A 13782-nucleotide genomic window follows, 5' to 3' on the forward strand; every position below is an offset into this window, starting at 1 on the left:
AGGAATAAAGAGGGGACATGGTGTATTGAGTAAACATCAACTTATGGCCCTTGAGAAGCTGAAATACTAACCACAGAGTCACAGGAAGTGACCTGAGCCAACTATTCTGGGGAAAACAAACCTCTCAGGTTGTTTGGTAAGACAACGGTTTCGATGAGTAGATCTGAGCTTGCAGGAATGTAGGCATCAAAGGTCACATCAGGGACTCGGGCCTCTTGACCAGCCTCTGACTGCAAGCGCTGACACTCCCAGAAACCCAAGCTCAAGGGGCCTCAGCCTGCTCTGTTGGCTGCCAAGCTTCTTTCCTCCCTCTCTCACTGGGTCCTTCCTATGTGCCCAGGCCTGTGTTAACACTCTGAGGACAACAAGTGAACTAACTGTATGTAGTTCCTGCCCAAGAAAAGTATCAACACTGGTGAAATGGGCCCAGACAGAGAAGCCACAAGGTCCACTCCCACGACATGAGCTGAGGGTTCATTTACCTCACAGATCTTTCTTATCACTGATAATTTAGGGGCACTCTGTCAGGTAGACAGTTTATCGAAAAGCTGGTTGGGTTCTCTTATTCTATCTGGGCGGGACCCATGAGCAGACCAAGTAACCATGAGATCTTTCAGTGATGATCATTCTCAGCCCTTAGAACCCAAGAGCTAGCATACAGACTGGCAAAGCAGAGCCTTAAGGCTCCAAACCCTGAAGGGGAGGAGCCTAGTACTATGGACTCAAGAAGCAAGAGATTTATGGCTCTGGAATGGTTAGATTGGCAGCTTAGCGCTCTGGGATTTAACCGTGAGAGGCCCAAGCACTTAACAGCTAGTGGCTTCTAGCAGCATTGAGTGGCAACAGCAGGTAGCAGCAGGTTGGACCTTGTTTTATTACAGTGCTCATACAGGCCCCCCCAGTAGCATACAGGCCTAGTGTGTCAGGACCCTCAGCCCTTCACAGCAGCTGGTATTACAGTTCTCAGGTCTAGAGTGTCTGAGACCCTTGGCCATGAAGGCTTAGTCGTTTACTTAATGCCTCTCCCTCCCCAAAGACCAGGGCTTACAGTTGCTCATCTTCATCTCTTCACAGCCCTGTCTCCATCGTTTCTGCTCCCAGTCATCTCTGCCCTAGCCCCTCTCTGTATTGCTTCAGCAGAGCCTTTCATCACTATGTTGCCACAACTTTGCCGCTGGTGGCAGCTGCTCCTTCCTTCATTGCGGTCCTCACCTCCTGCGTTTGGGTTGCCAGTTCAGCACGCTGTAGTAATTAATGGTAAAAATGAAAAGTAGGCAAGAAAGAACATTGGATTAAAGCCTTTATTGCAACAATAAGGGAGGCAGTGAAGAGTGCCCTCTGCTGGCTCACAAAGCTGGCTTAAGTAGTCAAAAGGGTGTATTTATACCTAAGACCACAGTTCTTCATCCAAGTGAAGTATGCGGTTTGCAGAAATCAGCACACTCCTCCATACAGTTAAGAGATTACATTTGCTCTATTCACACTGGTCCTTAATATAAATGAAGGACTATATTTGCACTTATCACAGGCTTTCTACTGGGTTACCATGTAAAGTGATCCCCATGTGACCTGAGTAGAAATGGTTATAGGGTTATCACTAAGACTTATTGTGCCAAAAGAGCTACTGTAAGCTATTTGAAGCAGTCATAGCTAAGGCCCTGCCTTGAGAGCCAGACTTGTGGTTCAGCAGTGATCATCTGTGGTTGCAATGTAGCTTCCTCAAGTACGGTGTTCAAAGAAGCTGGTGCTGGTGTCACGGAAGTTATCCTGGGCATTTGTCTGATAGCCGTTGGCTTATGGAGCAACCACAGGAGGGGAAGGGCTGCTAATTAGGAAATCAAGTCATCCTAGATTAGCTTATTTAAAAAAATAAACATTAAAAAATAAACATTAAACTTGTAACCTCAACAGTCTTTACAGTGGTGTAACACACTTACCTCCTGTCCCAGTGCCCAAGGGAGAGATGACTCTCCCTGTCTTAAGCATAAAGCATCAAGAGAAGAAGAGAAAAAACCTGGAGGGGTCAGGAGCTGCACACAGAGACCATCAAATCCAGCTGATCTGGACCCAGGGGGGCCTGAACAAACTGATGGCACCAACCAAGGACTTTGCAAGCAGAGAACCTAGACCCCTGTTCAGACACAGCCAATAGGGTATCTTCTTTCTCTATGGGGGTGGGGCGCAGGGGTGAGGGAGAGTGAGAACTGCCTCTGACAGGAATTCTGGTGCCTTCGATTTGATCCCCGCCCCTTGGGGAAGGGGAAAGACCTTTTGGGCACACAGAGGAAGGGGATTCAAGCTATCCTGATGAGACCTGATAGGCTGAGGTCAGAAGATGAGGCAGGAGGACCCTCTCCTGTCAGAGGTTTAGGGAAAGGGGAGTAGGGCGGGAGAGGGAGGGAGGGTGGAAACAGGAAGGTAAGAGTGAAAGGATAACAATCGGGAGGTAATGTGAATATAAATTTAAACAGAGAGTGAGAGAGAGAGAGAGAGAGAGAGAGAGAGAGAGAGAGAGAGAGAGAGAGAGAGAGAGAGAACTACATTCATGATTATTAAAAAGGTGTGGTGTAGGCAGAGCAAGAGGATCTCAGTGAGTACAGGCCAGCGTGGTTTACAGATCTAGCTCTAGTGTAGCCAGGACTACATATAGAGACCTTGTCTCAAAAACAAAGCATCATCATCATCATCAACAACAACAGCAAAAGAGATGTGGGGTGATGACTAAATAGGCAACCAAATAAATGATTTCACATACAAATAACAGGCATGCAATTAGATCAGAGAATTACAATGTATTAACATAGTAGCTACTTAACATTGAGTAGTTAAGAACGCTCCTTCTCCTGAGACATCTCAGCTGAAATCTGAGTAACAACCAACACCTAAAGACAGAGGGAAACCCTGAGCAGGGTGGACAGCTGTGCCATTGGCCGCATTTGGCTTTGAATTTGTTGTCAACACACATTTCTTCCCATGTGGCTGGAGAGATGGCTCATTTGCTGCCTGTGGAGTGTAGTGGGAATTTTGGAGTTTTGATTTCTTTAAAAGACACAAAAATAGGGGTAGAGAGATGGCTCAGAGGTTAAGAGGACTGACTGTTCTTCCAGAGGTCCTGAGCTCAATTCCCAGCAACCATATGGTGGCTCACAACCATCTGTAATGTGATCTGACGCCCTCTTCTGGTCTGTAGGCAGGCAGAACATTGTATACATAATAAAAAATAAATAAATCTTTAAAAACTAAGTAAATCTTTTTTAAAAACCCACAGAAATATTGTAAGAATATGTTTCTGTTTTAATCCTAGGTGTGGGGATATGGGCCTGCTTTGTAGCAGCTGACTATGATTTGTCTCATGCTCTAGCAGAGGTGTGATTTTGCCAGCTGCAGACAGTTTCTGTGACGTGTGAGTTGGTATTCTAGGGACTTTTTGGAGGGTATATAAATGCTAGAGCCTGTCAGGGTGGGTTGTTGGCTTGTTCTTGGTTGCTGTTTGTCAATGTCAGTCATGGTTTATTAAGTTGTCATGTGCAAAGAAGAAACAAGGAGAAATTAGATACCCAGACTGTGAAGATAAAGCTTGCCCCAAGGGTCTCAACGCCCCTAATCAGCAGGAGGTAGTCTAATGATAATGACCCCGTCTTTCCTATCCCTGACTTCATTCACTCCTCTTTTCTCTGTATCCTTTTATTCCCCCTATCTAGTGTTAGGAGAAATTGAAAGGGTGGAAAATGGTGGAAGAAAGAAGAACCCGTGAAGTAGCTAATGGCAGTTACAGAAGAGGACGTAGATTTGGTTTCTAGTGCCTCTGTGGCAGCTCAGAATTGTCTATAACTCCAGTTCCAAGGGATCTGACACCCTCTTCTGGTCTCCTCTGGGACCACTCATAAACACGTGCATACACATACACACAGGCAACGCAGCCATACACAATATCTATCTATATATCTATATACATTTTATCCTTGTGCCTAGGCCTGGAACCTTCCTGAAGGAGACATTTAATACATGTTCTGGATGAAGAAGGAAAAGAGGAGTGATGGGAGACCTCACCTAGCCCTACAATAAATGAAGCACAAATGGAGGGGTAAACTAGTCATAGCGGCTGACCTGACAAGACTTGTGTGCTCCTGTGTGGTGCATCCCTCCCTGTGTACACCTGATTGAGAGTGTTTGTCTGGTACAACATCTCATGGAAAGAAGTATCTCAATAGAGCTACATCAAGAGCCTGAGGTTCTACAGGATCAGAGTGTCTAAGCTGTATGGATGGAGAGCTGGGAGAGCACACAGTGGCAGGAGGATTTCAGAGTATTAAAACAGAGAGCTACTCAATACTGAGCTGATATCCCATCAGCAGCACTGGACAGCTTCCCAATTACAACAGCTCTGAGGATAGTTGCTTATTAATCTGGGGTTGAAGGCCAGTCTAGTTTAGTCACTGGTCACTAGGCTAATGGGCCTGTCATTGAGGAAGAAGCTACCAGGAGCTGGACTGGAGAGACAGTTTTCCTTCCACTGCCCCTTTGCTCTGAAGAAACCCTAGTAAGTCATTTTGGGATAAAAGTGGTGGTGTCCTGGGTCTGCAGTATGGCTTCTCATCTTGACCTTGTGATGTCCAGGCAAGGGTCTGGTGTATCTCTCTGATCTTTACTGTCTGACACTTCCTAGATCAACTTGACCTTATGGAAACTAGAGGCCAGTCATTTCCAAAGGGAAAAGTAGAAGTGGGAAGAGGGGTGGTGTCACCAACATGTGCAACCCATGGGTAACTATGGGTGGTCCTCGGTGTGATTAGAGTTTTAAATTTGTACAAAGTCTAGAAAGGGGAAAGTGGAGAAGGATGTGACCACGGGAGATGCCTTCCTACTGGTCACCTCTTGCTGTGTGCTGGGGAAGGCAAAGTGAGGTGGTTGATTGAGCAAGGGCAGGTGCAGCTGTTGTTCAGCCAGGACCAAGGACACTGCGATTAGAGGCTGGGACAAGGCAGAGGGACATCCCTGGAAGGCCTGTGACTCAGAGTGGAACTTGGACAACCAGATCACTCTGCTGGGAGAAGCATGTGGGGGAATGCTCCAGGCCTGCATGAGCAGGCATTATAGGAGCCTGAGTTCTCTCCAGCAAACAGCACCTTCTGGCACGGTCTCAAGCCAAGAAAAAGTCTTCTGTGGAAAGGATCAATGACCCAAGAGGGCTCCACTTTGAATGTGGTCTGTGTCCAGCAAATGCCTATCACAAAACAGAGACTCTGTATATGATGCTGACCACATGTTGGCAAAATAACCATAAACATGAGAGTAGGTGAGACCTAAGCATGTAAAGTAGGCAAGTTTACTTGAAATATAAGTCATATCTGGCTGAGAAATAGACCTTGTGGGTCCTCTACAGTCTAGGTTGAGGACCCACAGAGGAAGGGAAAAGTAGGAGAGTGGGACTCCTATGAAATAGAAGGGGTGTCAAGAGATCCAGGCTCCTTTGGGTGCTACATGTTCTGCCTTCCTGCCAGACTTCCACAAGCATGGCTGGTTTATAATCTTCAGAGTTCATAGAGCCTCAGGGTGAAGGATGCTAAACTCTACGTATCATGCCCACAGACTCTGGGCCTGTTGGGAGAACAAGCTCCCTTATTCTTGCACCTTTCTTGGTTTTATCCCTGACATGACTCCCATTTTTGCTTTGGTAGCCTTGGGTGTGACCTTTCTTCAGCAGTTCACATCCAGGGGTTATGATGTCACTCACATCTGCTGTCCCCAGTCCAGGGTGCAGGGTGCTAGAGTTAAGATCAAGTGCCATAAACCGAATGAGGTGGGATTCATCTCGCTGATTCTCTCCCCTCTGAGGTAAGGACCATGCTCCTGCTTCCATTGCTCCCTGTCCTTCTCCTGTGTGTGGTGAGCACGTCCTTATCAAAGTCAGAAACCTGTGAGAATACCCTGAAGACCTGCTCTGTGGTAGCCTGTGGCAGAGATGGGAGAGACGGACCCAAGGGAGAGAAGGGAGACCCAGGTATGAAGCCCTGTACTCTGGCTTTCTTCCCTTTTATCTTCAGCTAGGGACTGGTCTGTGTCCCCAGGGGTGAAGCCCATGGACCTGGGGAGGCTTGGCTTTCATTCCAGCTTGTTTTTCACATCATTATAATCTCTCTACAGAATCACTGCCACCCAATCAATGGTGCTTAACAGCAGTGTTGAATCTCATACTCCCATACAGAGGACTATGAGTAAGGTGGTGTTATCCCCAGGACAGACATCCAGACCCAGGATGCAGAAGGATATTTTCACCCTGAGTCACCAATAACTAGCTCTTTGGCTCTTTCTGGGAGTCGGTGTGAACCCAACTTTGCACTTCTGGGGAAAATGAATGAGTCACCGCCACCGGGATATGCTGCCTTTATCTCCCAACAGGTCAAAGCCTCAGGGGTTTGCAAGGTCCTCCAGGGAAGTTGGGGCCTCCAGGAAATGTAGGCGCCCCTGGAATGTCAGGACCAAAAGGCCAAAAAGGGGATCGTGGAGACAGTAAAGGTAGGAGTATGCCTTAGCATGACTAGCTTGATGGGGGTCCTAGGAACAGGAAGCCATATGGGAGGTGGCTCTGGTCCTCATGCCTCACCAGGAGATATTCAGTGCTGTTTCCTGACTCAATGCCACTTGGGTCCTCAAGAAATTCTCATTGGCACCAAACATCCTCCAGGGCCTTCCCCCATTAGCTCTCCTTAGGACATGGGCTTAACATTTCTTCAGATGGAAGTTCAGTGTGTACTCCAGACTGTGAGGGAGGAACTGTGCCCTTCTTCCACGTCTACTTAATCAGAGCTGCATAAAAGTAGGCAGTCTCACATCACACCCCTTAGTAATGGGGAACACCATAGCAACTGCTTCAGAGCGAAACAGAGCAAAAAGAATTAAAAGTATTAAAGCGTTTACCTAGAAGCTGGGGAGGTGCATCAGTTGGTAAAACACTTGCTGCACAAGCATAAAGACCTAAGTTCAATCCCCAGCACCCACATAAAACAAAACAAAACACCCAACACTCATAGTGGCACACATTTATAATCCTTGAACTGGGGAGGCAGAGATAGGCTCATCCTGGGGCTTGCTAACCAGCTAGTCTAGCCTGCTATGCAAGCTCCAAACCACTGAGAGATCTGGACCAATGAGAGGTCTAGACCAATAAGAGGTCTACACCAATGAGAGGTCTACACCAATGTGAGATCTTGTCTCCACAAAAAGATAGCTTCCGAGGAATCACACCCTGGGTTGATCTCTGGCTTTTACACATATATACATGTACACCAGCACACACACACACACACACACACACACACACACACGTGTGTGTGTCTACACATGAACATATACATATAAACAACACAGAAAGATTTTTACCAGTAGTGAGATATGAAAAAGAATCACAAAGAAAAGTCACAGATGTAGAAGTATTTTATTTTTTTTGAAACTGGTATAATACTCCACGTTTAAGCACTCCATTAAAAAAGAAGGATGGAAGGAGATCTACTGTAACAGGTCACTGTAGTATATAACTTACACCTGGGAAAGTAGCAGCACTACTTTCTCCCATTTGCTTCTTTAGCTCTCATATTTTTCTGGAAAAAAATCTTACTTTTTAATGAGCCTTAGCATTTTTGTGTATAAGGATATTCATGTGTGTGCGAGTGCCTGCGTGAGTGGTATACATGTGTGTGCACGCATGTTAAGACTAGATGTCATACTTAGACCCTGTTCTTCAGATAGAGTCCACTTTTTTTTTTTTTTTTTTTTTTGAGACAAGGTCTCTCCTAGGCCTGGAATCTACCAAGTAGGCTAGGCTATCTGGCCGGCAAACCCCAGAGATCCACCTCTCTCTGTCTGTCCTGCATGGAGAATACACGTCTGGCTTTTATGTAGGCTCTAGGAATCTAATAGGTCCTTGTGTTTTGCATGGCAAGTACTGTGCCTACTCAGTTTTCTCCCCAGGCTATGAGATTTTTAACCACCCCTCCCCTACTCCGGTGTTTGAGTCTCCAGGTTAAAGTTTGTTGTCACTAAGTACCCTCTTCCTGATGCTCTTGTAGTCCTTGAGGCGAAGGTGGCAAATTTGGAGGCCGAGCTAAGTATCCTGAAATCAGAACTGGAGCACACCAAGAAGCGTAAGTTTTCCCTCAGCCCCAGGCTGTTCACACTGTCACGTTTTCCCACAGAGGGTTCTAGAGTTGGAGGAGAGTCGAAGAGAGCTGACAGTTTTGAACACCCACCTCACCCCAGGTCTGTGCAGACATGGCTCTTTCTTGGGATGTAATCTCATTCAATCTCCTCACCAACTCTGGTTGTGATATTATACCTGTTTTGGGACTGGGGAGGTTGCTCAGTGGGTGAAAAGCACCCGCCGCACATGTCTGATCACTTGAATTCAATCCCCTTACACCCAGGAGAGTGGGAGAAGAGACTCCACTCCCAAAGGCTGTCCTTTGACCTCCACATGCACACATGCTGTGGCATGCATGTAGACAAATATAGAGAAACACACATGGCTTTAAAAAGATATTATACTCCTTACAAATGAAGAAAAGGAGCTGGGCATGGTGGCACACACCTGTAATCCCAGCACTCAGGGAGGCAGAGGTAGATGGCTCTCTGTGAGTTCGAGGCCAGCCAACCTGGTCTACAAAGCGAGTCCAGGACATAGCCAATGTTACACAGAGAAACCCTGCCTCGAAAAACAAACAAACAACCTCTAAAACAACAACAAAACAAACCAAAAACACAAATGAAGAAAAGGAAATTCAGGAAGTATAATAATTCAGTCCATATCCATACAGTTTGCAGACAGCAGCAAAAAAGGGATGAGTAGAAGTCTGTTTTCTTTGCTGTTTGCTTCCCACCCACTGCTCTTACCTAAATATTGGTGCCTTTGTCATATTCTGGCACCCAAATGTGGCAGTGATGTCCACATGGGCCACTCTGTGTTTGCCTATACTGCTTTCTGTTTCTGGGTGATGTTGGTGTCAACAGTGGGATATCCCAGGAGGCTCTGGCTGTTGCCAGGAAGTTATGAATCTCTTCCCTGGCTCTATTTCTGTTTCGGGTCATATATCTTATTCCTGGGTTGGACCTGAGATTACTTTTTGCAGCCTTGAATCCCCAGAGGACCTTTTCAATTCAGGTCCTGACTGGGTACCACACCGAGTGCGCCTCATCTGCTCTGATTTCAGTGCATGCCTTCTCGATGGGCAAAAAGTCTGGGAAGAAGCTCTTCGTGAGCAACCATGAAATGATGCCCTTTTCCAAAGTGAAGGCTCTGTGCACTGGGCTCCGAGGCACTGTGGCTATCCCCAGGAATTCTGAGGAGAACAGCGCCATCCAGGAAGTGGCCAAAGGCGTTGCCTTCCTAGGCATCACAGACGAAATGACTGAAGGCCAGTTCATGTATGTGACAGGTGGAAGGCTCACCTACAACAACTGGAGGATGAATGAACCCAATGACCACGGCTTAGGGGAAGACTGTGTCGTTATTGTAGAAAATGGGCTATGGAATGACATTTCCTGCCTAGCTTCCTTCATAGCTGTCTGCGAGTTCCCAGCCTGAGGAAGCCTCTTGGAGCTCTCAGTTGCTTCCAAAGAAAATTCAGTACTGTTTTCCCAAGCCCAGTGTTAAGTGGTTCTTTTGAGGGGAGAGGATATATTTGGTTGTGACCTGAGGGCGTAAAGAGAAGGTGACCATGAAGTCCCATGAGCAAAGGGCACATCTGTTTGGCTAGGAACAAAGCATGGAGTCCGAGTCAACTGTGGAAAAGCGAGAATAAATCCCCTCCTCTTTCACTGAAGGACCAAGGTGGAGGGGTCGCGGGGGGCTGTGCATCTGTGTCAGAGTGGCATCTGATCTCAGCCATAAAAGCATCTGGTTCCTTTTCTCCATGAATTGTCACTAAGCAGTGCCAAACTTGTCTGTTTGAAGCCACCCTGAGTTTACAAGGTGTTCTTGCCTCTTGTGTGTTCCATTACAGGGATCTAGAACTGTTGGAGAGTGGAAGAGAGCTACCACCTCTGCATACTTACTATACCCCAGGTATAGATTAGCTAGGTCCTCTCTGTGACAAGGCTGATGCTTTTAGGGCCCACATGCTGCCATAGCAGCCCTCTGTCTACCTGACCATGATGAACGGCAGCTGTATCATCTGTGAGTAACCACTCTCAATCCCTGCCAAGTAGCTGTGTCCTATCTTTACTCACTCTCAACCTCAAGGGAGTTGCCTTTTCTTCCTGCACTGATATATGGGACTGATTTGATCATGTGCTCCAACAACATGGAAGGAGGCAGATGCCCATCCGAGGGGTGCCCATCTCATCAATGTCAATTCTCACTGCCCAGCATCCCTTTTACTGCAACACTATGGATCAGTGAGCCCATTATCAGTTCATAGAGAAGGAAAAACCCTGCAGTTAGCTTTTGAATCTCAGGGTTAAATGATGCCACCTCAGCGGCCAGCCACTGTCCCAGTCTATCTACAAGAGTGTCAAACCGGAAGAAGGTGACAAATTCTGGCTCCATCTGCTTGCCCCTCACAAATGAGAGGGGAAAACATTTGAGGAATGAGCTAAGAGTCATTCTCACCCAGTGAGAAGGCTTTGTTCACTTCCGTTTCTCTTTTACTTCTCTTGGTTTCTGAACTTCCAGGGAAAGCACTCTGGAGCCATCAAGTGCTTGATGATCGATGGATGTTTGCTCAATGGATAGAGCAAACATTTACAAATGGATGGATAAAGTTGGCTACCAGGCAGTCAAGGCCAGGCTGTACTCCTTCCACGAAACTTTCCCAGCAGGTGTGGGAACGAACCTTGGACCCACAGAAGGCCCCAGGGCAAGCAGAGTGCAGGTGGCAGGACCATGTGCCTCGGTTTCTAGCACACCTATCCCATCACATTACTGAATTTTCTTCAGGCAACACATTCTTGTGATGTAGACCAGAATTATTCAATTTCAATCCAGATGCTTAATCACAGGCACTTGGGAACACTTAGATTTAGAAGCACCTCTACATGAAAAGTCAGAACCAGAAGTGTGTATTATCCAGAAAATGGGAACTTGGGGTTCAAATCATGTCTGTACAGAGTCAGTTTCCTTCTGCAGCAATGCAGACCCAGCCACTGGGGTCATGGTTTGCTTCACGTGACAAAGGGAATGTAGGTACTAAAAGATTGAGATACTCAAGATCCAGGTTAGGGTCAAATTCTGCATCTGGAACTGAAGGGCCTGCTGACAGTTTTTCTCTGGACTCACTCATTTCTGCTGTTGCCACTTCCGTCTGTGTTCCGGCCAGTGGTAGGGACATAGGATTCTAGCTGAAGGCTTGTCACTCACACTATATGACCCTCTCCCTGGGTCCAGGCAGCTTCCTTTCTTGGTGGCTGTCAGTGTTCAACCAATATGAAGGGCTGGGCCATGGGCTTGACCCTTGGGCACGGACTTCACTGTAGAGCCCGTGACCTACAAGGCTGTTTGCTCGCTGTTATGTAAACGATCCGTACTTTGGTAATTGTCAGGAATTTTGGGTTTTTCCACACACGCCATTAGCCAGAAAGAAAGATCAGTTGTCATCTGAGGCCCAGGCTAGAGATGCCAGGAAGTGGGTTTTATAAAGCGATGTTACCCTGGTAACCTTAAGTGGCTGATGGTTTGCCAGGAAAACGAGAGGTGCTCCTGACAAGAGACCAGCTGGAAAGCAGTGACCTGTGTAGGGAGAAGGTCCCCAAGTCTACTCCTGGCAGATACAATTGCCATGTTCAAATGAAATGGCAGTCAGGCAGGCATTTACAAACTAACCACAAGCCTTGGACTAGGTTAGTCACGAGACAGCATGTGGTGTAGCCTGTCTCATCCTGATGGTCCATGGGCTTGTGCAAGTTATGTGACCCCTCAGAGCAGTGGCTGACAGAAGTGACTAGAATCATGACATAGCCTAAGACCTCTGGCCATGTTAACATTTTTGCCAAAGCCTCTTGCTTTTGTGTGGGTCTCAGATGGTCTATATGTTTGGCAAGGTTTGGAAATCTCCATGCCAAGAAATAAGTCACCCCGGTGGCTTGTGTAAACCTCTCCTCCATGTCAAGAGGCAGGGTTTCTTCTTTCTTTGGAGGCCCCTCATGATGTAAAGGGTCCTGCTTTATTTATAGTGTCTGTCCACTAACAGCTCATCCCCATCCCCCCACCGCCCCACCCCTTGCCTACAACCAGATGCTGCTCCAAACCCCATCTGTACACAGCCGAAGGTCTTATCACCTCCTGTGACATTAAAGACTGATAGAGCTAAGACTGAAATGGCTCAGAGGAGTTGCCAGGGTACGGGAGGTGCTGGGTTCATGGGACCTCGTGTAGGCACTGGTGTGACCAGGGCTCAGGCTGTTGTACATACTTTTCTGTGCATGCACATGTTGAGTATGGCATCCACAAGACCCAGATCCTGAAACTCCCCACACCTTGTTGCCAGGAACTCATCCAAACCCTCTTCTCTCTGGTCCCAGGACTCTCTCTGGCCCTTCCCTCCCCCCCCCCCCCCACCCCCGACCCCCGCTTCTCTGGAGAATGTTCCAGAGGCTCTAGGAGAAGAGCACATGTTGATCATGTACAAACCGTCTCCAAATGGCCTTAAGTGTGTTTTAGGAAGCTGTGAAATCAGCCATGACTGTTCAGACACTAGTATAGTCTTGAGCAAGCCTTACACATCTTGCAAATATTGCCTTCATCCAACCCATCTGACCAGTGAATCTGTTAGCCCCAACTATAGCCTTAAGATTTGTTTGTTTGTTTGTATTTTCCTCTCTGCAACTATAGATATTTGTTATCAGTTTGACCATTTATATGGTTTAAGTTATACCAGTGTGACAATATTGTTCATCCCAGATTGCTTAGGTTCAAATTCTGACTTCACCATGATGTAGCCGTGTGACCCTTGACAGGTCACATACAGTATCTGTGCTTCTGTGCTCTTTTTGGTAAAATTGGAATAACGCTTGTACCCACCTCAGAAGATTGTCACGAAGAACAAATAAGCTGTTTTTATTAGGGAAGCACTTACATTTACTTGAAAACAATGCCACACTAGCAGTAGCCCAGCCTCTGTGAGTTTTCCAAAGCTACATGCCTCGCCTCAATAGATCCAGTGTCCAGAAAAGGGCAGGCAGGAGTCACATAGAAGCTCAACTGCGATGGCTGAAGAATATACTCATGAATGAATTCACGAGTGAATTCATCTGAGTTCAGCTGCAGGCTGTGAGATCCGACTCATCTCCAGAGATTAACTTGGGGCCAGGCTGGATTCCAGAAACACATAAACTCATTTTAGAAGATGGCTGCGGCCATAGTCTACTTTCTCAGGCTACAGCCCTAGCCCTGTCAGCAGTGGCCTTGTTCTGCCCTCTGCTGGTTGTCTTGAAGGCAGGGCCAGTAAGCCCAGAGAATTTCACAAGCAGGGGGCACAGGAGAGCCTTGGGCTCCCAGAAGCCACCTAGTAGTCTACAGTTTAGGGGGATCTGTTGCTTTGTCTCCTCTACCTTTATTGCTGCACCCCCTTACACCTTGTGTCCACCTGTCATGCCACATGTAGACGTCTGCTCTTACTGACATCTTCAGCATGCCAAGGCTCTCCAGGAATACACTGTTCCTTATACCAGTGTCTGCTCCATTTCAAATCTAAAATGTGACATCCATGCCACCTCCACCCTCTTCCCTGCCCACATCTTTATGTCCAGAGTGACCTCATGTTCCCTCATGACAGGATGCCACTGCTGCTGGGT

At 47.1% G+C, this 13782-nt stretch overlaps 1 protein-coding gene across 1 annotated transcript; it reads left to right on the forward strand.

Moving 5' to 3' along the window:
- The first annotated feature begins 5661 nt into the window (after positions 1–5661).
- LOC127185875 (mannose-binding protein A-like) lies at positions 5662–9810 on the forward strand. Its single transcript, XM_051142468.1, has 4 exons — positions 5662–6001; positions 6400–6516; positions 8067–8141; positions 9204–9810. The coding sequence occupies exons 1-4, from the start codon at positions 5845–5847 to the stop codon at positions 9575–9577; spliced, it is 723 nt and encodes a 240-aa protein (XP_050998425.1). The 5' UTR covers positions 5662–5844; the 3' UTR covers positions 9578–9810.
- Positions 9811–13782: the final 3972 nt, after the last annotated feature.

This window comes from Acomys russatus, chromosome 3 (assembly GCF_903995435.1).
Source record: "Acomys russatus chromosome 3, mAcoRus1.1, whole genome shotgun sequence".
Taxonomy (NCBI): Eukaryota; Metazoa; Chordata; class Mammalia; order Rodentia; family Muridae; genus Acomys; species Acomys russatus.